This window comes from Nerophis ophidion, linkage group LG02, assembly GCF_033978795.1.
Source record: "Nerophis ophidion isolate RoL-2023_Sa linkage group LG02, RoL_Noph_v1.0, whole genome shotgun sequence".
Taxonomy (NCBI): Eukaryota; Metazoa; Chordata; class Actinopteri; order Syngnathiformes; family Syngnathidae; genus Nerophis; species Nerophis ophidion.
In genome coordinates, this window is record NC_084612.1 from 59,681,546 (window position 1) to 59,705,141 (window position 23,596).

Consider the following 23,596-nt stretch of genomic DNA (forward strand, 5'->3'; position numbering starts at 1 on the left):
GATACTACCTATGGTATCAACATGATCGATACTTGAGTCGCCCTGCCCAGTCCACCGTGCGTGTACACTACATCAGCGCTGCTGAGACGTTACTACGGGAGATGTGTTGAACAAATGGAATACTTTAAAGTACACCAGTGTTCAGGTATGATGACGGTTGTACTCCCGACTGAATAACGATTGTGATGGTGGAGATGAGGAATCGGTTCTAGCGCCTTTGATCTTTTCACCGGCGATAAGGTGGCCGTCGTTGTTTTTCAACGTAACGTTCAAATCTGTTTAGTGCGAGTATACTATGTGTATAGGAATGCTTTTCATTAAAATGCCTCGCCAGAGTAATAACCAGCTTGTTTGTGTCGTGGTGTTGTTTTGCAGCAACAATGTGCACACAATGGAAGCACACACAACATTGTCGGATCAACAACACCCACGCCATAAAGATGAGGTACGTTGAGAGGAGGAGTACAATAATATTGAATAAAAAACACGACATTTCAATCGACTATTGATGATTGGAAATATTAAAAAAAAAAATAGCAGCAATTATTACTTGCTCGCTAACATTAAGTTTGTTAAAGAATGTATTCCATCCATCCATCCATTTTCTACCGCTTATTCCCTTTCGGGGTCGCGGGGGGCGCTGGCGCCTATCTCAGCTACAATCGGGCGAAAGGCGGGGTACACCCTGGACAGTTAGCAAATGAGGCCTAGCAACACAAGTCAAACTTCTCTGATTGGCTGAGAGAGTCACGTGATTCGGTCCACAGATAGTTAATTAAAGTACCAATGATTGTCATACACAGGCTAGGTGTGGTGAAATTTGTCCTCTGCATTTGACCCATCCCCCTTGATCACCCCCTGGGAAGTGAGGGGAGCAGTGGGCAGCAGCGGTGCCGCACCCGGGAGTCATTTATAGTGATTTAAAGGCCTACTGAAACCCACTACTACCCACCACGCAGTCTGATAGTTTATATAATGATGAAATATTAACATTGCAACACATTCCAATACGGCCTTTTTAGTTTACTAAATTGCAATTTTAAATTTCCCGGGAGTTTCGTCTTGAAAACGTTGTGTAATGATGACGTGTACGCAAGACGTCACGGGTTTTTAGGAAGTATGAGCGCTACGCACACACACAGCTAAATGTCTGCTTCAACCGTATAATTACACAGTATTTTGGAGATCTGTGTAGCTGAATTTTTTTCAATTTGTTCAATTAAAATTAGAGGAGTCAAAGTAATGGAGTTGGTAAGCTTTAGCCTTTAGCCACACAAACACACAGTGATTCCTTTTTTAAAATTCACGGAGTTGAAACTTTACTATGGATCACAGCGGACATGGATCCCGACCACTTGTAAACCAGCAGGTTTCGGTGGGAAAATTGTGGTTAAAAAGTCACCACTTACCGGAGATCAGCTGAGCTTGCGCCTCTCGTACAGCTGCCTTCGACTTCCCTGAGACACTGCGCATCATTTACCCGGCCGTGGACGTACACTTCCGACTATCAGGTACTGTTAAACTCACTAAAACACTAGCAACTCAATAGAATAAGAGATTTCCCAGAATTATCCTAGTAAATGTCTCTAAAAACATGAATCCGTCTCAATGCAACGCGATTGCAATCGCGTTTTTTTTTTTTTTTTTCCTAATCCGTGGCTATCAATATTCTCAAACACGAATCTTTCATCCTCGCTCAAATTAATTGGGAAATTGTCGTTTTCTTGTTCCGAATAGCTCTTGTTGCTGGAGGCTCCCATTAAAAACAATTTGAATATGTGAGGAGCCCCCCCACGTATGACGTCATCATCTGCGACTTCCGGTAGAAGCAGGGCTTTTCTCCAGTTGCGAACTTTGTCGTGGATGTTCTCTACTAAATCCTTTCAGCAAAAATATGGCAATATCGCGAAATGATCAAGTGACACATAGAATGGACCTGCTATCCCTGTTTAAATAAGAAAATCTCATTTCAGTAGGCCTTTAACCCCCAATACCAACCCTTGTTGCTGGGTGCCAAGCAGTGAGGCAATGGGTCCCATTTTTTTTATAGTCTTTGGTATGACTCAGGCGAGGTTGGAACTCCCAACCTACCGATCTCAGGGCGGACGCTCTAACCCAGTGATTCTTAACCTGGGTTCGATCGAACCCTAGGGGTGCGACGGAGCCTCCGCTGCGGAGTTAAGACACACCCGACTCATTGTGTAAATAAAAACTTCTCCCTATCGCCGTGTTATGGATACCCCCAAACAATGTCCCCTCTAATTTTCTGTCTGATTCGCAGGTGTGTAATTTGTTGTGTGTTCATGCACTGTGTTGGTTTTGTTCTTTGAACAAGATGATGTTCATGCATGGTTCATTTTGTGCACCAGTAAAAAAAACATAACTTTGTCTTGAATTTGAGAAAAAAACATTTTATTTCTCACTAAAGAAGGGTTGGGTAAATGCACATGAAACTGGTGGGGTTCGGTACCTCCAACAAGGTTAAGAACCACTGCTCTAACCACTAGGCCACTGAGTAGATATTTGACCAATATATTTCTGTCGTTTATATGCAAAATTTTATCCTGAAAACACAAGCTTTTCCAAAACCGGGTGAAGATTGTGTAACAAATGAATCATAAACAGGGTTTCTAGGCTCGAGCTATGAAAATATAAAATGTATAAGTTCGCCAAAATTCATTCACCACGGCTTTTTTTTTTTTGATTGAGACTTTTATTAGTAGATTGCACAGTACAGTACATATTCCGTACAATTGACCACTAAATGGTAACACCCGAATAAGTTTTTCAACTTGTATAAGTCGGGGTCCACGTTAATCAATTCATGGTATTCATGTAATCAATTCACGGTCTGGACAATTCTGCATCTAGGCATGTGATTTTCCCGTCGAAAGTCAAAATTCCCTCTTTTCTAATCTCGGGTGGGAAAAAAATGTGTCTTTTGTAATCGAGACGTAGCTTCTGTTACGCCGTAGTTGATTGGTCGATATGTTCCTTGTGACCAATCAGGAGATCTTTTATGAAATCACTGATACTGTTGGGAAGAAGGAAGTTACGACTTTGTTCGGCGATTTTATTCGGAAATTCGATCGTCCAGGAAAATTTTGGTGCACGCGGTGTCATGATAATATTGACTATGGATCACAAGGTTTCAAGGCTTTGGAAGTACATGCGAAACGCCAAAAACATATGAAACAACTTGAAGCAAGGAAAACAAACTTTTCACTAGCTGGTACTTTTGGATGTCAACCGAAAGTGAGCAAACCTTATGAACTTCATCCTTTGTTTACATCGACAACTGCCGTAGACATCAAGAGGAAAGATCCACCCAAACAACCCACTTCAGTTGCAGACAGGGTAGTTCATAATGAGGTAAGCTAAAAAATATTTGCTTGCAAAATACGCATGTTTGTTTTAAATATTAACCAATTATTGCTTTGCGAAATATAAATGGCTATTTCTAAAAATAAAAAGCCACGTGAAAATATATTTCTAATTTACAGAAATTCAAAGAGTCACATTATTGATTCCAGTTAACAATGTATTTTGAAATAAATTTGCATATAATACTATTTTGTAATATTAAGTTCTTATGTAGTCTCTTGAAACAATATTGTCAGTGGTGTAACAATCTTAAAGGTAAATATTTTCACACTTGTTTCATGCAATATGTCAGTGTCATCACATTATTATTATTTCCAATTTTCAAATATGAGTAAACAATACTAAACATGTTTAATAATTTTCATAAATGCATATCCTATTTTGGGGAAAAGAAAAATGTTTACATTTGGCATTTTGTTATATTTATAGCTAAACTTGTAGGCAATTAGGCATATACATTAAAACTGTGAATTGTTAGTGGTTATGTTTTTTACAATTAATGCTACTTTCTGATAGCATATATCATGTAATAGTCTTAACTTTATGTATCATCTACTAACTTTTTTGTCATTGATAAATTTTGTCCAAATTCACACGTTTTGTACAATGTCAAACCTGTAAATATAATCCACACAATGTTAGTACATAGCTTGAGGAAAATAAATGTAAGTGGGACACATTTTCTGGCATAAAATACGTGTTTAAAAAAAAAAGTATAATTTAAGTTGGGGACACATTTTATGGCAGCACAGAAATATGCTAAAATATTATGTATCACCTACTAACTTTTTTGTCAATGATAAAATGAGTCCCAATTCACAAATGTTGTACATTGTCAAGTCTGTACATATAATCCACACAATGTTAGTACATAGTTTGAGGAAAATAAACGTAAATGTGACACATTTTCTGGCATAAAATACGTGTTTAAAAAAAATTAAGTTGGGACACATTTTATGGCAGCACAGAAGTATGATAAAATATTATGTATCATTTACTAACATTTTTTGTCATTGATAACACAAGTCCGAATTCACAGGTTTTGTTGTAGATGATGCTAAGTAGCTACAGAATAAAACACATGATGTTAGTACATCAGTAGAAGAAAATAGAGGGCAGGGGACACACTTAATGGCAGGACAGAAATATGCTGAAATATTATGTCTCCTCTAATCACTTTTTTTGTCATTGAAAAAATGAGTCCAAATTCACAAATTTTCTACATTGTCGAGTCTGTACATATAATCCACATGATGTAAGTACTGTAAATAGCTTGAGGAAAATAAACGTAAGTGGGACAAATTTCCCGGCATAAAATGCGTTTAAAAAAAATAAAAAATAAATTGGGGACACATTTCATGGAAGCACAGAAATATGCTAATATATTCTGTATTCCCCTACTAACTTTTTTTGTCATTAATAAGACCAGTCCAAATTCACAAGTTTTGTTGTTGATGATGCTAAGTATCTACAGAATAAAACACATGGAGACGATTGTAGCTGAGATAGGCGCCAGCGCCCCCCGCCACCCCAAAAGGGAATAAACGGTAGAAAATGGATGGATGGATGGAGTTAGTACATCAGTTGAGGAAAATACGGGCCAGGGGTTGGAGACACATTTTATGGCAGCACAAAAATATGCTGAAATATTATGTATCCCCTACTAACTTTTTTTGTCATTGGTAAATTTAGTCCAAATTCACACCCATCCATCCATCCATTTACTACCGATTATTCCCTTTCGGGGTCGCGGGGGGCGCTGGCGCCTATCTCAGCTACAATCGGGCGGAAGGCGGGGTACACCCTGGACAAGTCGCCACCTCATCGCAGGGCCAACACAGATAGACAGACAACATTCACACTCACATTCACACACTACGGCCAATTTAGTGTTGCCAATCAACCTATCCCCAGGTGCATGTCTTTGGAAGTGGGAGGAAGCCGGAGTACCCGGAGGGAACCCACGCATTCACGGGGAGAACATGCACACTCCACACAGAAAGATCCCGAGCCTGGATTTGAACCCAGGACTGCAGGAACTTCGTATTGTGAGGCAGACGCACTAACCCCTCTGCCACCGTGAAGCCCCAAATTCACACGTTTTGTACAATGTCAAGCCTGTACATATAATCCACACAATGTTAGTACATATCTTGAGGAAAATAAACGTAAGTGGGACACTTTTTCTGGCATAAAATACGCGTTTTAAAAAAAAAGTATATAATTTAAGTTGGGGACACATTTCATGGCAGCACAGAAATATGCTAAACTATTATGTATCACCTACTAACTTTTTTTTGTCATTATGAACACAAGTCCAAAGTCACAAATTTTGTTGTTGATGATGCTAAGTAGCTACAGAATAAAACACATGGTGTTAGTACATCAGTTGAGGAAAATAGAGGGCGGGGGACACACTTAATGGCAGGACAGAAATATGCTGAAATATTATGTCTCCTCTAATCACTTTTTTTGTCATTGATAAAATATGTGTTTAAAAAAAAAAGAAATTGGGGACACATTTTATGGCAGCACAGACATATGCTAAAATATTCTGTATTACCCTACTAAATTTTTTGTCATTAATAACATAAGTCCAAATTCACAAGTTTTGTTGTTGATGATGCTAAGTAGCTACAGAATAAAACACATGATGTTAGTACTTCAATTGAGGAAAATAGACGAGGGGACACACACCGCTTGGCCCGTCGGTACCCGTCCACTGCCTCCGGAGTCCTATGAGCCAAAAGAACCCGATAGCACTCCTTCTTCAGCTTGACGGCATCCCTCACTGCTGGTGTCCATCAACGGGTTCTCGGATTACCACCACGACAGGCACCAAAAACCTTGCGGCCACAGCTCCAATCAGCCGCCTCGAACATGGTCCACTCGGACTCAATGTCCCGCACCTCCCTCGTGACATGTTCAAAGTTCTTCCGGAGGTGGGAATTGAAACTCTCTGACAGGAGACTCTGCCAGACGTTCCCAGCAGACCCTCACAATGCGCTTGGGCCTGCCAGGTCTGTCCGGCATCCTCCCTCACCATCGCAGCCAACTCATCACCAGGTGGTGATCGGTATAAAGCTCCGCTCATCTCTTCACCCGAGTGTCCAAAACATGAGGCCGCAAATCCGATGACACAACTACAAAGTCATCATCAACTGTTCTTTTTTTAGCGTGAGCTGACATCTCGGGCATCACTTGTCGCTGTGCACCTTCACTCACAGGTTATACATGGACATATGTCCATAAATAACACTTTTCTAAATAAAAGCAGCACAGTTGTATTGCACGCGCAACATAAATTTTTTTTTTAATGTATTTTGTAATTTGTGATTGCCGCTGTTCACATTCACTCACAATCACGCACTCGCATATGTGCACACGGAAGTAATACAAATAACGCTTTTCAAAACAAAAGCAGCACCGTAGTATTGCACACTCGACATAGATACTTTTTAAAATGTATTTTGTAATTTATGATTGGCCTCACGCGGCTGGACATGGACGCACAAATGGCCTGATGTGGCCCGCGGGCCGCAGAATGCCCAGGTCTGGTATAGGATAATAATGTGAAAGTCCAGTCCGTAGTGGATCTAACATAATAGTGAGAGTCCAGTCCATAGTGGGGCCAGCAGGAGACCATCCCGAGCGGAGACATGCATGCTTACAGTATGTATCTTTCAGGCGTCTACTAAGACAAAATTAACTTTTGGTTGACTTTTTTTATTGATATTTCTGGAGGGGTGAAAATGTTGACGTGGCCTGAATGCACTTTTTCTTGCAGCACTCAGGCAAAGTCCAAACACGTGATTTTGGGGGACAACACGGAGGCTGCCGTTTTGCGGGTTTCCCAACAACGCAAGCAGCAGCGGAGCAGCAGCAGCAGGAGGAGCAGAGACAAAGTCCATGTTTCCCATCCTGATGTCGGGGAAGAGCGCGCCACAAACACCCAAAGAGTCAGTGCAGTCGTCGACTCAGACTCAGACTTGTCTGACACTGAGAGATCTTCTGTGTTGCCTTCAGGTGGACTTCCTCCGCAACTTGAGCTGCGACCGGAGGTCATCCCGACAGAAGACCGTTCCCCTCGAGGTGCCCCACGCGGTCCTAAGGGGTACGGCTTCCCCGATGTGCTTCCTCCGCCGTTTAACTCGTGGAGCCTCGGCCAGCTGTCCGCGTTCTACAGCGCGGAGAAGCGCGGAGCCCTGCGGCGTAAGCCCGTCGGCCCGCTGGAGAGGTTCTTGGAGAGGCTGCTAGAATTGGAGCGGCGACGTTTTCAGACCGTCCTGGAGGAGCGCGGGGGCCCCACGGCTCCGTCCGCGGCGCGGAGCTGCCATGGGTCGGCTAAGAATGCGACATCACGCCTCAGCTCTCCAAAGCGTATCCTTCAATGTCAGCGTGCCTTCCCTCTTACCTTCCTCTCCTCGCCGGCACCTCCTTCCGCCGCGCTCTCCGGCTGTGCCTGCACGCAGTGCCAGCTCCACTACGCTTCCTGCGCCCTTTTGTGCTGCCGCTCTCAGCACCGAGGCGCCCCGTCTCTCCCCAAAAGAAGTTGCAGCGAGAGTCGCGCGCGCGCAGGAGAAACGCCACCGCCTGCCAGATTAAACGGCTCTGTGACCACCAACGGCCACATGAGGAGGATGCAAGCTCTGGGGAACATCCGCCATCCCGTCCAAGCTGCGGACAGCAAACCCGTTAGGTGCAAGAGTGCCACGAGGAGAGGGAGAGAGCACCCGGCAGCTCTTACGAGCAACACATCAGACTTGACGAGGGGAAGAAGTGTCTCCGAGCGCAGGAAGAGTGCAGAGAAGCAGCCGTACCTGAGTAAAAGATCGAACACTTTCCGGGAAAATGACTATGTAGAACTCAGTTTCTTGACTTGAATACGACCAGGAGGATCAAAGGTGTGTACTTAGATGACACAAGTTTATTGTGTAACTTAGAGGTGTCAAACGTACGGCCTGAGGGCCGGATCAGGCTCGCGTACAGGTTTTATCCGGCCCGCGGGATGAGTTTGCTAAGTATAAGAATGAACCAGTGTCACACCTATGAATCATGTTTTGTTTTTGTCATGTTTGGTCATGTTATATTTTGTTTTTTGGACACTCAGTTATGTTTTTGCAGTTCCTGGTTTGTTTTGGTCTCCATGCCAACTCATAGATTTTCACCTTGCTCTCAAGTCACGCCCCTGTCCTCAGCCCTCACACCTGTTAATAATGATCGCAGTTATTATTTAAGCCAGAGTTACCAGGTAGTCGGCCTGGCAACTTCACTTTACCCACATTTCCCAACTCCTTTCATGCCAAAGACCATGCTCTTCATTTTGTCCACGCCACGTAAGTTTTTGTTGTTTATGCCACAGTGCAAGTGTTTTTTTCATGTTTATAGTTATAGCCTATGTTCTTGTCATTTGTTTTTGTAGTCAAGTATTTGTTCTCCGCCATTGTGTGCGCCCTTTGTTTTCCTGTCTTTGAATTATAGTGTTTAAATGAATCAAAATGTACTCGCACTCACGTCTGGCTCGTCCTAAATTCCCTCTGCGACGAAGAAGCATAACAAGTCCATGTCCTTGTTTGACAACCAGAAATTTTTGAGTGAAAGAAACTGCTGTTCTAAATGTGTCCACTGAGTGTCGCAATAGCAATTTGTAGATGATGCTACATATGTACAAAATAGACCACATGATATTAGTACATCAGTCGAGGAAAATGATCAAGCTACATAAATAATCTTCCTGCAATTGGATTTTGATATCATTTTTTATCTTGATAGATTAAAAATTAACACCAATGAGTTGACTGATGGGCAGCACGGTGGAACAGGGGTTAGTGCATGTGCCCCACAATACAAAGGTCCTAAGTAGTCCTGAGTTCAGGTCCGGGCTTGGGATTAATCCCCTGAGTTTGCATGTTTTCCCCGTGACTGCGTGGGTTTCGTCCGCGTCCTCCGGCTTCATCCCACCGCAAAGACATGCACCTGGGGATAGGTTGATTGGCAGCACTAAATTGGCCCTAGTGTGTGAATGTTGTCTATCTGTGTTGGCCCTGTGATGAGGTGGCGACTTGTCCAGGGTGTACGCCGCCTTCTGCCCTAATGCAGCTGAGATAGGCTCCCGCAACCCCCCGTGACCCCAAAAGGGACATGCTGTAGAAAATGGATGGATGGATGGAAAATATTAACCGCTACATGTAAGTGTAAAAAAAAAAAACCCAACAATATTAGGATTTCTACATTTTTGCTCGTTCTATTTTCAAACAAAGAAAACAATCCGAAGTTGTCTTTATTTTTAAGTTATCGTGCCGTGATTTTACAAGTCCAGGCCCACTTGGGAGTAGATTTTTCTCCATGTGCCCCCACCTACCCCCCTCCCCCATATAAAATGAGTTTGACACCCCTGGTGTAACTACTCGACTCAAGGTGTGTCTCGATCGTGCAGTCGTGTACTTACACATTCGTTTGAGTGCACAAGTGTGGCAAAATGCTTTAGTGATGGACACTTAGCACACATTAAGAAATGCATCTTAGCTTTGTACAAACAGGGGGACTCTGTGTGTTCTGTCAGGTTCAAACACTGATGACATCTATTAAACAGACAAGAAGAAAGGAATCATGCGGAGACAGAGTTAAATTTAGCTTAATGAGGGGAAACGTTTTGGGCTGTACTCTTGGTTACAAAACCAACCAACCTACGCTGTAAGGTAGTGGTTCTCAAATGGGGGTACGTGTACCCCTGCAGGTACTTGAAGGTATGCCAAGGGGTACGTGAGATTTTTTAAAAAATATTCTAAAAATAGCAACAATTCAAAAATACTTTATAAATATATTTATTGAATAATACTTCAACACAATATGAATTTTAAGTTCAAAAACTGTGAAAAAACACAACAATGCAATATTCAGTGTTGACAGCTAGATTTTTTTCTGGACATGTTCCATAAATATTGATGTTAAAGATTAATTTTTTTTGTGGAGATATGTTTACAATTAAGTTCATAAATCCAAATGGATCTCTATTACAATCCCCAAAGAGGGCACTTTAAGTTGATGATTACTTCTATGTGTAGAAATCTTTATTTATAATTGAATCACTTGTTTATTTTTCAACCAGTTTTTTAGTCATTTTTATATCTGTTTTTCCAAATAGTTCAAGAAAGACCACTACAAATGAACAATATTTTGCACTGTTATACAATTTAATAAATCAGAAACTGATGACATTGTGCTTTATTTAACCTCTTTATCAATTATTTTCAACCGAAAAGGCTTTGCTCTGATTAGGGGGTACTTGAATAAAAAAATGTTCACAGAGAACCACTGCTCTATGGTACAGCCCACATGCTCCTGTATTTATTTTGGAGGTCCCCGGTTACATCACTGAGGCTGCTTCTGGAGGAAGGGTAATTTTAGCAGACCCAGTTAGACACAAAATATATTTATTCAGAAATGCAAATGTGCTGACACTCGTGATATCGCCCTGTCTCTGCTTTGTCTGCGTCACGGTACTCGATGTTCTGGACACAAACATTGATAAGAGACGACTCGCAATCTTGGATTTACAAGTTGTCCCTTTGCACAGATAGAAAAGTGCAACTTCAGCACAATTGATGATAACTTTAGCAACAGCCTTTAAGCATAAGAGTTGTGTGATAACCTACACCTAATTATTCTTACACTTTTAAAAGCACTTTGCATTAAAAGTCTGCACTCTTATCAATTTTGTTTAGAGATACTTTGGTGTAATTATTCATATTTTTCAGTGCGTCCATACACGTGGTGGGAGTAGAATATTGCAAACATGCATACAATTACATTATGATATGTCACATTGTTAGTTTCTCATTACAGTACCCCTTTTAGTATCATAGCAATTACTAATACATTTGGTACTACTCATTCTGTAACCAAAATAAGACCCCGAAAGAGACAAGTGGTAGAAAATGGATGAATGGATTGACAAATTAGTAAGTAAACAAATAAATAAATGAATAGCAATAAATAAAGTTCTTATGAATAAATAATCAAGTTGATTCACATTAGGGGATGAATAAGATCTCCTTTTTTAATATTGTAAAACATAAAAGGGACAAGTGGTAGAAAATGGATATATATATACATATATATATATATATATATATATATATATATATATATATATATATATATATATATATATATATATATATTTATTGGGCCAAAAGTTATATTTTATTAATAAATCATATATTAATTGTTTTATTAACTATTTAAAAATAATCAAATATGCAGTATAGAATTCATCAAAACAATTATAAACAAAGAAATACATCTAAATATGTATTGAATATAATAGCTGCCAGCTCCTGTAATGACAGTCGATTGTCACCATGGTGACAGACAGCGACCGTTTTAAAATGTCTTCCTAGATATATAACGTTTGTTTTTGTATATCAATTTCAATATTATATTGTTATTGAAAATAATATGAAATTTTAAAAATTTAAATATGATTGTGCACAAACATAATTGACGTAAACAGATGGCGCAAAATAAGACAACGGGAAGTGACGTCAGCTAAGAGTTGCCGCGCATGCGCTCACTCGACTGTATATTTCCGGTACGGGCAATGCGGTGAAAAACAAATAAAAAAAGCAATATAAAAGACTAAACATTTATAAAAACAAAGGCTTAGTAGACGAGGAAGTAAACAGTGAACAAGAAGCAAAAGAAGAAGTACACACCGGATCCCAGATGGACGCGGAGTCTCAGCGAGTAGTGAAGTATTTATCAGAGGTGGAAGAGACAGCTGAAGATGTCCTTACAACTAAACAACAGGTGGAAATAATATAATTATACTTTTATAGTTCATATGAGTCTTAACATTATTTCATGCTAGAACACGATGTAAAGTAAAAAATAATGCATTGTCATTTATATATCAGATTTCAACGTGTTTTAGACATCTTATTTTTCCTTTTTGACGGTAATTTCATTAAAGTCCACTTTGTTCAGCGACACTTGTATATAATTAGGATGCTACGGCGCAGTTGTCTCTAAAACCAATATTCATTATGTCTAATTTACAGTAGTTATAATTGTATTCAGGGCCATCGAACTATCCATCTTATTCCGCAGGGGCAGCAGCCTAAGCATGGAAGCCCAGACTTTCCTCTCCCCAGCCACTTCATCCAGCTCTTCCCGGGGGATCCCGTGGTCTTCTACCGGTTGTACGTGCCCTAAACACCTCACTAGGTGTTTAGGGCACCTTTCTCTCTGGCACTCACTGCTTGCTTCTTTGTTTTGTCTTGTCTTAACTTTATTGTTGCCTCTTTTTGCACTGCTCTCCAAATCCAAACATTGGAACTATTTAACTGGACTCAACAAAATAGACAAGATCTTGGGTTTGGGGGAGCCTGCTGTGGTGACGAAGCAGTTGTTACTGGACACACGACAGATTCTTGGGAGAAGAAGGAGGGCCGCGTGCCTCGCGACTCTTTTCTGTTGAGGACGTGAAGATATCCACCTATTCAGAATTATGACAACAGGACATCTGCTGTTTGGAGTAAGCGTTGCTCTGGTTTGTCGACAAATTGTAGTCCTATTGGATTGGCAGTCTTCAAAGTACCCCAAAGCTGCCACAAATGATTGGAGAATGCGGGAAGAACTGTGGATTACATCGAACTGTCTACCCCGCAGGTTTGAGGACCAGTCATAGACAATTTAGAGTGAAAAGCAAATTTTATTTTCACTTGCATACAAATCATTCTAACTTGGATTGTTTCCTTGGCTTCGAGACTCTCCCGAAGGACACTGCAGCGAAGACAAAACAAATTCCCTTCTTGTCTCTCATGGACACACACCTGTTATAGTTGACTTTGGACTAGGGACTGCACAATACCTCAAGGCTGCGGAACAGAGACACACTACGGGCTCACACACACACACACACACACACACACACACACACACACACACACACACACACACATCCACAAAAAAATATACGCCACACATACACTTGGAGGTGCTGATTCAGGGCCGTTGCTAGAAAGTCTGGGCGTCCTGGAAGGATATCGGTGTGGGCCCCTGTTCCGTCAAATTTGGCTGCTTCCTTGAATACACCTACAAGTAGCTTTCTCACGCTATAATTGTGGACATACCTACGGGAAGAAGATACAATGAAATTGTAATTTGTAATGAATTTAATTTGAAATCACTACTTACTTGTAGGGCCGGGCATATGGACGAAAAATTGTATTTCGATATATTTTATTTAAACTCGAAATTCAGGGGGCGGGGGCGTGGTTGGGGTGGGGGGCGTGGTTAAGAGGGGTGGCGTATAGTTCACCAACTCGAGTATTTAATATATATATATATATATATATATATATATATGCATATAAATATATATATATGTATAAAATACTTGACTTTCAGTGAATTCTAGCTGTATATATTTATTTTATTATATATATAAATAAAAGAAATAGTTGAATTTCCGACGGCACCTATCAAATACACAGTAATAAAAACACAGTTGTTCTACTAACTGTACTGTGCTTGCTGGTTAGTAAAAAAACAACAACACTTACCTTTCACTATTTGAGTAACCTTTGTTCTGCCATTTGTGTATTGGCAAGCAATCTTCGAATCCGGGAACGTATCCTTTACGGATTTGTTGAAGACATCTGCAAATGAGAACGGGATGTTGCTTCCAGCTATCAGCATAGCAATATTTGTTTCAGCATAAGATACACCATCGGGTCTTCATTTTGCGAGGTGGGCCATAATACTGGGATGTGAACGATGCTGCGCTGCGGACGCTTTGTGCTTCACTGACCGTTCATGGCTGAAAATCCGTTCGGCCGCCGCGTTCAATGGAGAAATCTGTTCTACAAAGTTTACAGGCAACATACCCCTTCTCCTTCGAACTCTCCTGGATAAACTGAAATTCTTTTTTCCAATCGTTCTGGAACTTGCAAGCGTATTTCTTCATTTTGCCCGTCGACGGTGTAATATATTGGGTTGGAGTCATTAACCAGGCGACATGATGAAGTTACATCTCTTTACTGTGGGCTTCAGAACAAATGTAGAATATATTTACATTCTGTTCTATGTACAGTAGATGGGAGTATTGTCCTGTTTAAGAGGGTCACAACATTGAGTCAGGTCTGACTCAATGTTGGGGGGCGTGGCCTCCAACTCCAGCTTGAATTTCGGGAGATTTTCGGGAAAAAAAATTTGTCCCGGGATGTTTTCGGGAGAGGCGCTGAATTTCGGGAGTCTCCCGGAAAATCCGGGAGGGTTGGCAAGTATGCTCGTCATCACTTTGGATGTCTGTCGGGATTTCCCTTCGTGGTTCCATGACCCGCCCTATCTTGCCTCTGATTGGCCTGTCTCTAATATTTTGCCCTAATTTAAACCAATCGTGACTCATCATAGTAAACAACCAACCAATCATGGATTTTCTTATAGTGCAAGCACGTCTTGGAAGGAGGAAGTGGAGGGGTTTAGTAGCCCATGATAGGGAGTGGGGGAGAACAAGGAACACAACAAATAAGCTGTGTTTGGTCATTTTAATGTGAAAAAAATTATATCGATATTACGATATTTTCCTAATTCATATCTTGTTTAAAAATATATCGATTTATCTTACAAACTCAATATATCGCCCAGCCCTACTGACTTGTACTCGAGACAGCTGCTTTTTGTTCGAGTATTAACTAGGGCTGGACCAATAATACAATATCAACATATGTTGACCGACCCCAGCGTCATACCTATGATTAAAGCAACAGAAGTCGAAACGTTTTTCTAATGAATTGATTAATTGTTGTAGCCATATTTATGTGACCTGTTGTGTTATGTGCTTTTTTGTTTAAGATGGTTGACCTGGACATGAAGAGAAACAAGAACAGAGAAGCACTCAATGCTTTGAAAGATGAAACATGTTCAGGTTAGTGGTCCTGTGTTTTTCAACTGGACATAAAAGATGTCACACACTTAATGCTCAATTTCCAAACCTTGCAGAGAAAGTGAAGGTTTGTTTTGGAAACATGTTCATCAAATTCCCCAAGTCCAAAGCAAGAGAAGTCATCCAGAAAGGTAAAGTGTGAACTGTAAATTGTCTTTGTGTTCATACGAGGTGGAGAGCTTTTGGTTTCTCATCTGCAGACCAAGAAGAGCTGAACAAGGAACTCAATATGCTTCACACCACATTAAAAGCTAAAGTCAACCAGCTCAATGAGATGCAAGGTAAGAACATTAAACAACAAGATGTCCAGTAAGTCAGCGCTCACAGTTACTTTTTTTTATTACGTTTTCTCTAGCTGTAATGTGGAGGTAAATATTTACCCATAAATACATTATGATAACTCTCCAAAATGAAATACCGTATTTTCCGGACCATAGGGCGCACCGGATTATAAAGCGCACTGCCGATGAATTATTTTTGAACTTTTTTCATTTAAAAGGTGCACCGGATAATAGGGCACATTAAAGTAGTCATACTAATATTTATTTTTTCTACATGTAAAATACTTTCTTGTGGTCTACATATCATGTAATGGTGGTTCTTTGGTCAAAATGTTGCATAGATTATGTTTTACAGATCATCTTCAAGCCGCTTTCTGACAGTCGCTTCAGGATGTGCCGTTTTGTGGGTCGTATTATTTACGTGGCTCACCTTCGACAGCGTCTTCTCCCCGTCATCTTTGTTGTAGCGGTGTAGCGTGCAAGGACGGGTGTGGAAGACGTGTCAAAAGATGGAGTTAACTGTTTTAATGACATTCAGACTTTACTTCAATCAATAACGGAGCAGCATCTCCTCATCCGGAAACAACAACATCAGAAATGTGTTTCGTGAAAAAACGTCCGACCGGAACTCTCCAATAACTAAAGTTCCTTGGGTGAATAATGTAAACTCACTACACTGGTATGTTTTAGCGCTTTTATGGCGAGTCTACCGACAGATATAAGTAAGAACTTTACACTACTTTATATTAGAAATGGCAACAGTGGAGGATGAACAAGAAGATAGAGAAAAAGAAGAAGCTTATCGACTACGGTGTCAGCACAAAGGCAGGCACACGTAATTTTTCAGGATTTATGCAGATCCTAAATATAGATCAGCAGGTACCGGATGGTAAGAAAAGTTGCTTTTGCATAATACTGTGAAACAAAACACCAGATAATATGTCTTACCTCACACACTCACAATAATAATACACCTATGTTGAAGCAAAGTACAATCCATCAAGCGGGGCGACTTCACAGCTGACCAAAGTCTTACTAAAACTTGTTGATAGATTTTTGAGCGCTGTGTGTAATGTTCTATATTTTTAATGGAACATATGAGTTCATTCCCAGGCTCGGGATCTTTCTGTGTGGAGTTTGCATGTTCTCTCCGTGACTCCGGCTTCCTCCCACCCCAACATGCACCTGGGGATAGGTTGATTGGCAACACTAAATTGGCCCTAGTGTGTGAGTGTGAATGTTGTCTGTCTATCTGTGTTGGCCCTGTGATGAGGTAACGACTTGTCCAGGGTGTACCCCGCCTTCCGCCCGAATGCAGCTGAGATAGGCTCAGGCACCCCCCGCGACTCCAAAAGGGACAAGCGGTAGAAAATCGATGGATGGATATAAAATGTTGGTGTTGTTTACTAGAGTCATACTGCCACCATATTGCAGCCTACGCGTATCTCTTATGTTTGACTGCCATCTACTGGTCACACCTCATTACACCATGTACCAAATGAAATTGCTTCGCGGTCGATAAGCAAAACCAGATTTATTCCTTACATTAGGCGCACCGGGTTGGGCGCACTGTCGAGTTTCGAGATAAAAAAAGGATTTTAAGTGCGCCTTTATTGTCTGGAAAATAAGGTACTATTCACAAACAGATCACATTTATTTATCAACGAATGAGAACACTATTACTGAAAGATCCCTCTGCCTCTCACGCCACTCCAAGAGGACTACATTTAAAATCCCCCTCGCTCCCCCGCCCCAACATAAATACTGTTGACGACCAGATTTATTTTATATTGAATAAAGACCATAATACTAGAAGTACCTAATGTCTCTCATGCACCCTCCTCAAAAGAACATAATTTTTTCACACCTCTGTAATTGAAATACAATTGATAACCAGAGCATATTTATTTTATTCATTCCCCTGTTTTACAAGCCCCTCCAAGAGGACAGCATTCTGTCATGGCCCCCAAATACTATTGACTATATGAATAAAGGCACTATTTGAGAAGTACTGCAACTTAGCAGGTTTTTATAGCAGACACATTAATTCTTTTACCACTAAAATCACTGAACAATTGTTTGTTGACGTTTAACCACTTGCATATATTTGTACTTTTTCACATTTTGATTTGCTATTATATTTTTTTAATTCAGCTTACCAAACATTGTCTTTTGTAATGTATTTCTTTGTTATGTGGACTTTGATAAAAACTGCTGCACTTTAAATGAAGCTTCTAAAATACTGTAACTTGACTGCCCACTGATTTGTAACTCAAAAAGCTTCTATGTATTGTACTTGTATTTTAATATTGTAGTGTATTTTTAATCCTGTGTAATTTTAATTGTGGATGTTAAATGCACCATAAAAGGACTACAGATGGAAATAAGCATGGTGCTAAATCTGGTGCAGCCATCTTCTTAATGTAACTGCACATTGATTTGTTCAAATAAACAAATACAAACAGGAAGCAGGGAGAGTCCACAAACATACAGTGGGGCAAAAAAAGCATTTAGTCAGCCACCGATTGTGTAAGTTCAGCGCATTTATATATATATATATATATATATATATATATATATATATATATAATATATATATATATATATTATACATACAGTGGGGCAAAAAGTATTTAGTCAGCCACCGATTGTGCAAGTTCTCCCACTTAAAATGATGACAGAGGTCTGTAATTTTCATCATAGCTACACTTCAACTGTGAGAGACAGAATGTGAAAAAAAAATCCAGGAATTCACATTGTAGAAATTTTAAAGAATTTATTTGTAAATTATGTTGGAAAATAAGTATTTGGTCAAGCATTTAAAGCTCTCACTAATGGAAGGAGGTTTTGGCTCAAAATCTCACGATACATGGCCCCATTCATTCTTTCCTTAACACGGATCAATCGTCCTGTCCCCTTAGCAGAAAAACAGCCCCAAAGCATGATGTTTCCACCCCCATGCTTCACAGTAGGTGTGGTGTTCTTGGGATGCACCTCAGTATTCTTCTTCCTCCAAACACGCTGTTGCGGGGATGTCATTAAATGACAAAGGCAGCAGGTGATCGCTCAGAGGCAACGTCCTTACGGCATCTCTTGACATTGTTCCAGCATGTAGGTCTCTCTAAGCCTGCGGCTCTCCCCGGCCGACCGATCGGAAGCGAGACATGACAACCCGTCTGCCTCAATTGTCCTGCGTTGGTGTTTATATGTGACCAGCTGTAAATGCGAAAAAAGTGTTTCCATCATGCTTTTGCGGAACATTTCAATATCGAAACGCCTCAAACAACACCTCATGAGAGCGCAAAAAGTTTTAGCGATATTTGAGAGGTTTTTTGAAATATGGGTGTTTCTATTACCAGTTTCTTATTGCGATATTTAGGTTTTGCGCATTTCTAGTGGTAATGGAAACGCAATTTGTAGTAGCATTGCGCCCCCTCCCCCAGAGAGTCCACCCAGATCATTTTGTTTAAAATGTGGTAAATAAATGGTAAATGGGTTATACTGGCGATGAGGTGGCGACTTGTGCAGGGTGTACCCCGCCTTCTGCCCGATTGTAGCTGAGATAGGCGCCAGCGCCCCCCGCGACCCCAAAAGGGAATAAGCGGTAGCAAATGGATGGGTTATACTTGTATACAGTGACGTGCGGTGAGGTTCATGGCTGGTGAGGCACTGACTTCATCACAGTCAGATTTATAAACATATGAGAACCCTATAGAGTATCTTATTCACCATTTGATTGGCAGCAGTTAACGGGTTATGTTTAAAAGCTCACACCAGCATTCTTCCTTGCTTGGCACTCAGCATCAAGGGTTGGAATTGGGGGTTAAATCACCAAAAATGATTCCCTGCCGCTGCTGCTCACTGCTCCCCTCACCTCCCAGGGGGTAAACAAGGGGATGGGTCAAATGCAGAGGAAAAATGTCACCACACCTAATGTGTGTAACAATCATTGGTACTTTAACTTAATGTAGCAGGTACTTTAGCTAGTATAGTAGACATTCTCAATATTTGGGCTAATCAGAAGTGTAGATTACGACTCGGAGAGAGTAGGACAGACACAATTAAATTCTTTAAATGATACTGGTGTTATTTAAACATGTACAGTGCAACAACTAGTGGACAAACATTAATAGGAATGGCCATTCAAAACAAAAGAAAAAAACAGAAAGGAATCCTTACAAACAATGTTGGTTTAGTTCAGGTAATTCATAAAAAGTAATATCAAAAGTTCTTCAAGTTACACACATACAGTTGTTGACAAAATACACTGTACATTATATACCTCAGCTAACTAAACTATGGAAATGTATAATATAATTCCTATAGCAAGACGGTCTCACTGCACAGCCAGCAGTTAGCCGAGTCATTGCGCAATCCATGGGGAGGCTCAACTGGCTGTGACTCACCGCAAGTCTCTTCTCAGTATTTGAACGGCAAATGTGAAAATTCAGCGGTTTTGAATAAAAATAATCTAAAACTGGTGAAGTTAAATGGAAAATAACTTTATAGTATAATCACTGGATACATATAACAATTAAATTATTTTTTTTTCTTTTTACATTTTTTTTCTTTCCATGATGGCACGTGAGGCCTCGCCTCACCTGCCTCCCCTGACTGCACGTCTATCTTCAAGATACTCAAAGCGCTTTGACACTACTTCCACATTCACCCATTCACACACACTTTCACACACTTATGGCGGGAGCTGCCGTGCAAGGCCATAACCACGACCCATCAGGAGCAAGGGTGAAGTGTCTTGCTCAAGGACACAACGGCTGTGATGAGGTTGGTAGAAGGTGGGGATCGAACCAGGAAACCTCAGGTTGCTGGCACGGCCACTCTCCCAACCACGCCACACCGTCCCCTATAATGACTAGAATTGATGTTTAACAATTCATTCTACAAATCAGAAGTAAGTACGACAATAGATATGGCAGCACACATAATGTCAGATAATGCACCTGTCAAGATCCGTGACCCAGATCATGTTTTGAATAGGTTTTGTTCTGTTAGTTTTGGACTCCCTCAGTTCCTGTTTTGTGCACCCCTGGGTTTGTTTTGCTTACCATGTGTTTTGATTGGTTTGAGTTGCCTCGGATTAGCGTCCGGGTACGCTCACCTGCTGCCGGGCACTAATCAGAGAGCTGATTATTCAGGTTGCTCGCCACACACTGTCTGGCTTTGTTGTTTGCTGTATGCAACTGTTACGTTTGGTTATTTCTGTTTCCTAGTTCATGATTCCGGTGCTAAGTTGTTACCTTAGCTTCCCGTGTGTTCGGCACGCTTTCCTTTTGTTTGGTTCCTGCCAGTTTGTACAGTGTATGATTTATGGACAATAAATCATATTCCTACCTGCACGCTTTGTCCGGAGTTCCGTCTGCATCCTGGGAGAACAACCCACGCTGTAAGATGCAACCCCCACGTGACAGCACCACTTCTCCCGGAAAATTGTTGAAGTTACAAATGCTTTTGTATTCACATGTTAATTTATTTTGTGTGCATTGGAACAAAAAAAAAAAAAAAAGAACAAAAAGGATAGTCTGATATTCAATCAATTAATTAATAAATGCTTATTTATGTAGCCCTATATCACAAGTGTCTCAGAGGGCTGCACAAGCCACAACGACATCCGCGGTACACAGCCTACATAAGGGCAAGGAAAAACTCACCCCAGTGGGGACGTTGATGTGAGTAACCTTGGAGAGGACCGCATATGTGGGAAATCCCTCCCCTTTAGGGGAGACCGAAAGCAATGGACGTCGAGTGAGTCTAACATAATATTGTGAAAGTCCAGTCCATAGTGGATCTAACATAATAGTGAGAGTCCAGTCCATAGTGGGGCCAGCAGGAGAACATCCCAAGCGAAGACGGGTCAGCAGCGCAGAGATGTCCCCCCAACCGATGCACAGGCGAGCGGTCCACCCTGGGTCGCGACTCTGGACAGCCAGAGTCGGGCCACCCCACCCTCCACAAGGGAGAGAGGGCCAGAGGAGAAAACAAAAGAAACTACAAATTAGCTTTAAGATGGGACTTAAATGCTTCTACTGAGGTAGCATCTCTAACTGTTACTGGGAGGGCATTCCAGAGTACTGGAGTCCGAATAGAAAACGCTCTATAGCTCGCAGACTTTTTTTGGGCTCTGGGAATCACTAATTAGCCGGAGTTCTTTGAACGCAGATATTTGTGCCAAAGCACACGGGTCACGCATTGGCCTGCACAGCCTCATATACGAAACCCCCCTCAGTAACCTATTACTGGAGCAACGTCATCATCGTAATCGATGGACAGCCATAAGCATAAGCAAGTAAGCTCCTTTAATTTGTAATTAAACTCACCTGTAGCAAGTAACAAGTGCTGGCAATATAAAAATCATACTTGCAGCCAGTTAAAATGGAGAAAAGTTGACTCAACGTTTGTGTTGTGTGTACCACCCTGAGCATAGAGAAAAGAAAGAAGAGCAAATATCTCTCAGAAGATTTGAGAACCAAGATAGTGGGGTAGTGGGGGTTGCTGGAGCCTATCTCAGCTTGTTATTTCAACAATTTTATTTGAGAAGTGGTGCATTATCAGACAGAAATGCAGGGCTACCAATATTTTTGTCCATGACTGTAGCAACACTGCGAGAGAATGAATCAAGCCACTAAAGGTCAAAACAGTGTCTAAAATGGACACAGTCATCATCTGCTTATGTCCGCTTGGTTGCTATACCTTTGCGAAGATTGAAACTGAAAGTTAACGTAACGTGTGCGAAAGACACTCACCCCCTTCTTCGCTCTTTTTCCAGGTTGGTATTTCTTCCTCCGGAAACTAAATGAGATGCAATGTGTATGTAATTGCAAGGATAGAAACACAGGGTGCATTCATGTTATGTCCCTAAACATAATTTACTGCACATAAGACAAGATCTGATGTATAGTTCACCCTATCAATAGGTGGGGAAATTTTCCTCTGACAGGAGCAAAGGTACTGTAGTTCCTAAGCATGTTGACGTTACAATGGATACGTCTAATGGATACAAATCACTAGTTGGTCACGTCATGAACAATATAAAAGAAACCCTATCCAAAATCTTATGTCACCGCATTGAAATATATCACTTTCAAAGAGGAGTTAGCTTGTTTGCGTGGATTAGTACAGTGGTTCTCAAATGGGGGTACGTGAGATTTTTTTTTTTTAATATTCTAAAAATAGCCACAATTCAAAAATCCTTTTATAAATATATTTATTGAAAAATACTTCAACAAAATATGAATGTAAGTTCATAAACGGTGGGAAAAAAATACTACAATGCAATATTCTGTCATGTCTGTTGATCATGTTTTTATTTGGCCATGTGCTGTTTGTTTTTTGGACACACAGTTCCTGTTTTTGCTTCCTTGATTGCTTTGTTACAATGCCAACCAATTAATTTCACCTGTCATGTCACGCACCTGATTTTGTTTTGACACACGCACCTTTTCAATCACCTGTATTATTTAAACCGAAATTTGCCAGGAAGTCAGCCTGGCGACTTTACCTTTACTCACGTCACGCCATGCTACCTCTCTTCACTCCATCTCTACTACCTCTGCTACCCATGAGATTCCTGTTTATCATAGTTCATGCTTAATGCCATGCCACAGTACGTGTTTTTGTTTCGTGTTCATAGTTAATTGCTTTTGTGCCAGTCTTTTGTTTTCATCAGTCAAGTTTGTTCTCCGCCATTGTGCGCGCCTTTTGTTTGCTTCTTTTTTTTTGTAGTTATTGTGTTAAAATAAAATATGTCTTTACCTTCACGCCTTGCCCGCTCCAACTTTCCTTTGCCTTTAGGAAAAATAAAGTCCACGTTTTGACATATTCAGTGTTGACAACTAGATTTTTTTGTGGACATGTTCCATAAATATTGATGTTAAAGATTTATTTTTTTGTGAATAAATGTTTAGAATTAAGTTCATGAATCCAGAAGGATCTCTATTACAATCCCCAAAGAGGGAACTTTAAG

At 40.8% G+C, this 23,596-nt stretch overlaps 2 protein-coding genes across 10 annotated transcripts in view; both read left to right on the forward strand.

Moving 5' to 3' along the window:
- On the forward strand, positions 1–10,618 carry LOC133543111 (protein FAM217B-like). Its single transcript, XM_061887561.1, has 3 exons — positions 1–145; positions 376–445; positions 7,172–10,618. Exons 1-3 carry the CDS (start codon positions 115–117, stop codon positions 8,265–8,267), a joined length of 1,197 nt encoding a protein of 398 aa, XP_061743545.1. The 5' UTR covers positions 1–114; the 3' UTR covers positions 8,268–10,618.
- Positions 10,619–11,935: 1,317 nt separating this feature from the next.
- pdrg1 (p53 and DNA-damage regulated 1) overlaps positions 11,936–23,596 on the forward strand; it is a 45,596-nt gene continuing 33,935 nt past the window's right edge. For all 9 annotated transcript variants that reach the window (XR_009804313.1, XR_009804320.1, XR_009804319.1 and 6 more), the window contains exons 1-4: positions 11,936–12,195; positions 15,244–15,316; positions 15,391–15,465; positions 15,535–15,615. Coding sequence is in view for 6 of the 9 variants with exons in the window: in XM_061887616.1 (XP_061743600.1) it covers positions 12,112–12,195; positions 15,244–15,316; positions 15,391–15,465; positions 15,535–15,615 (313 nt within the window). In the remaining 3 variants the exon portion in view is untranslated. The remainder of the gene's footprint in view (positions 12,196–15,243; positions 15,317–15,390; positions 15,466–15,534; positions 15,616–23,596) is intronic.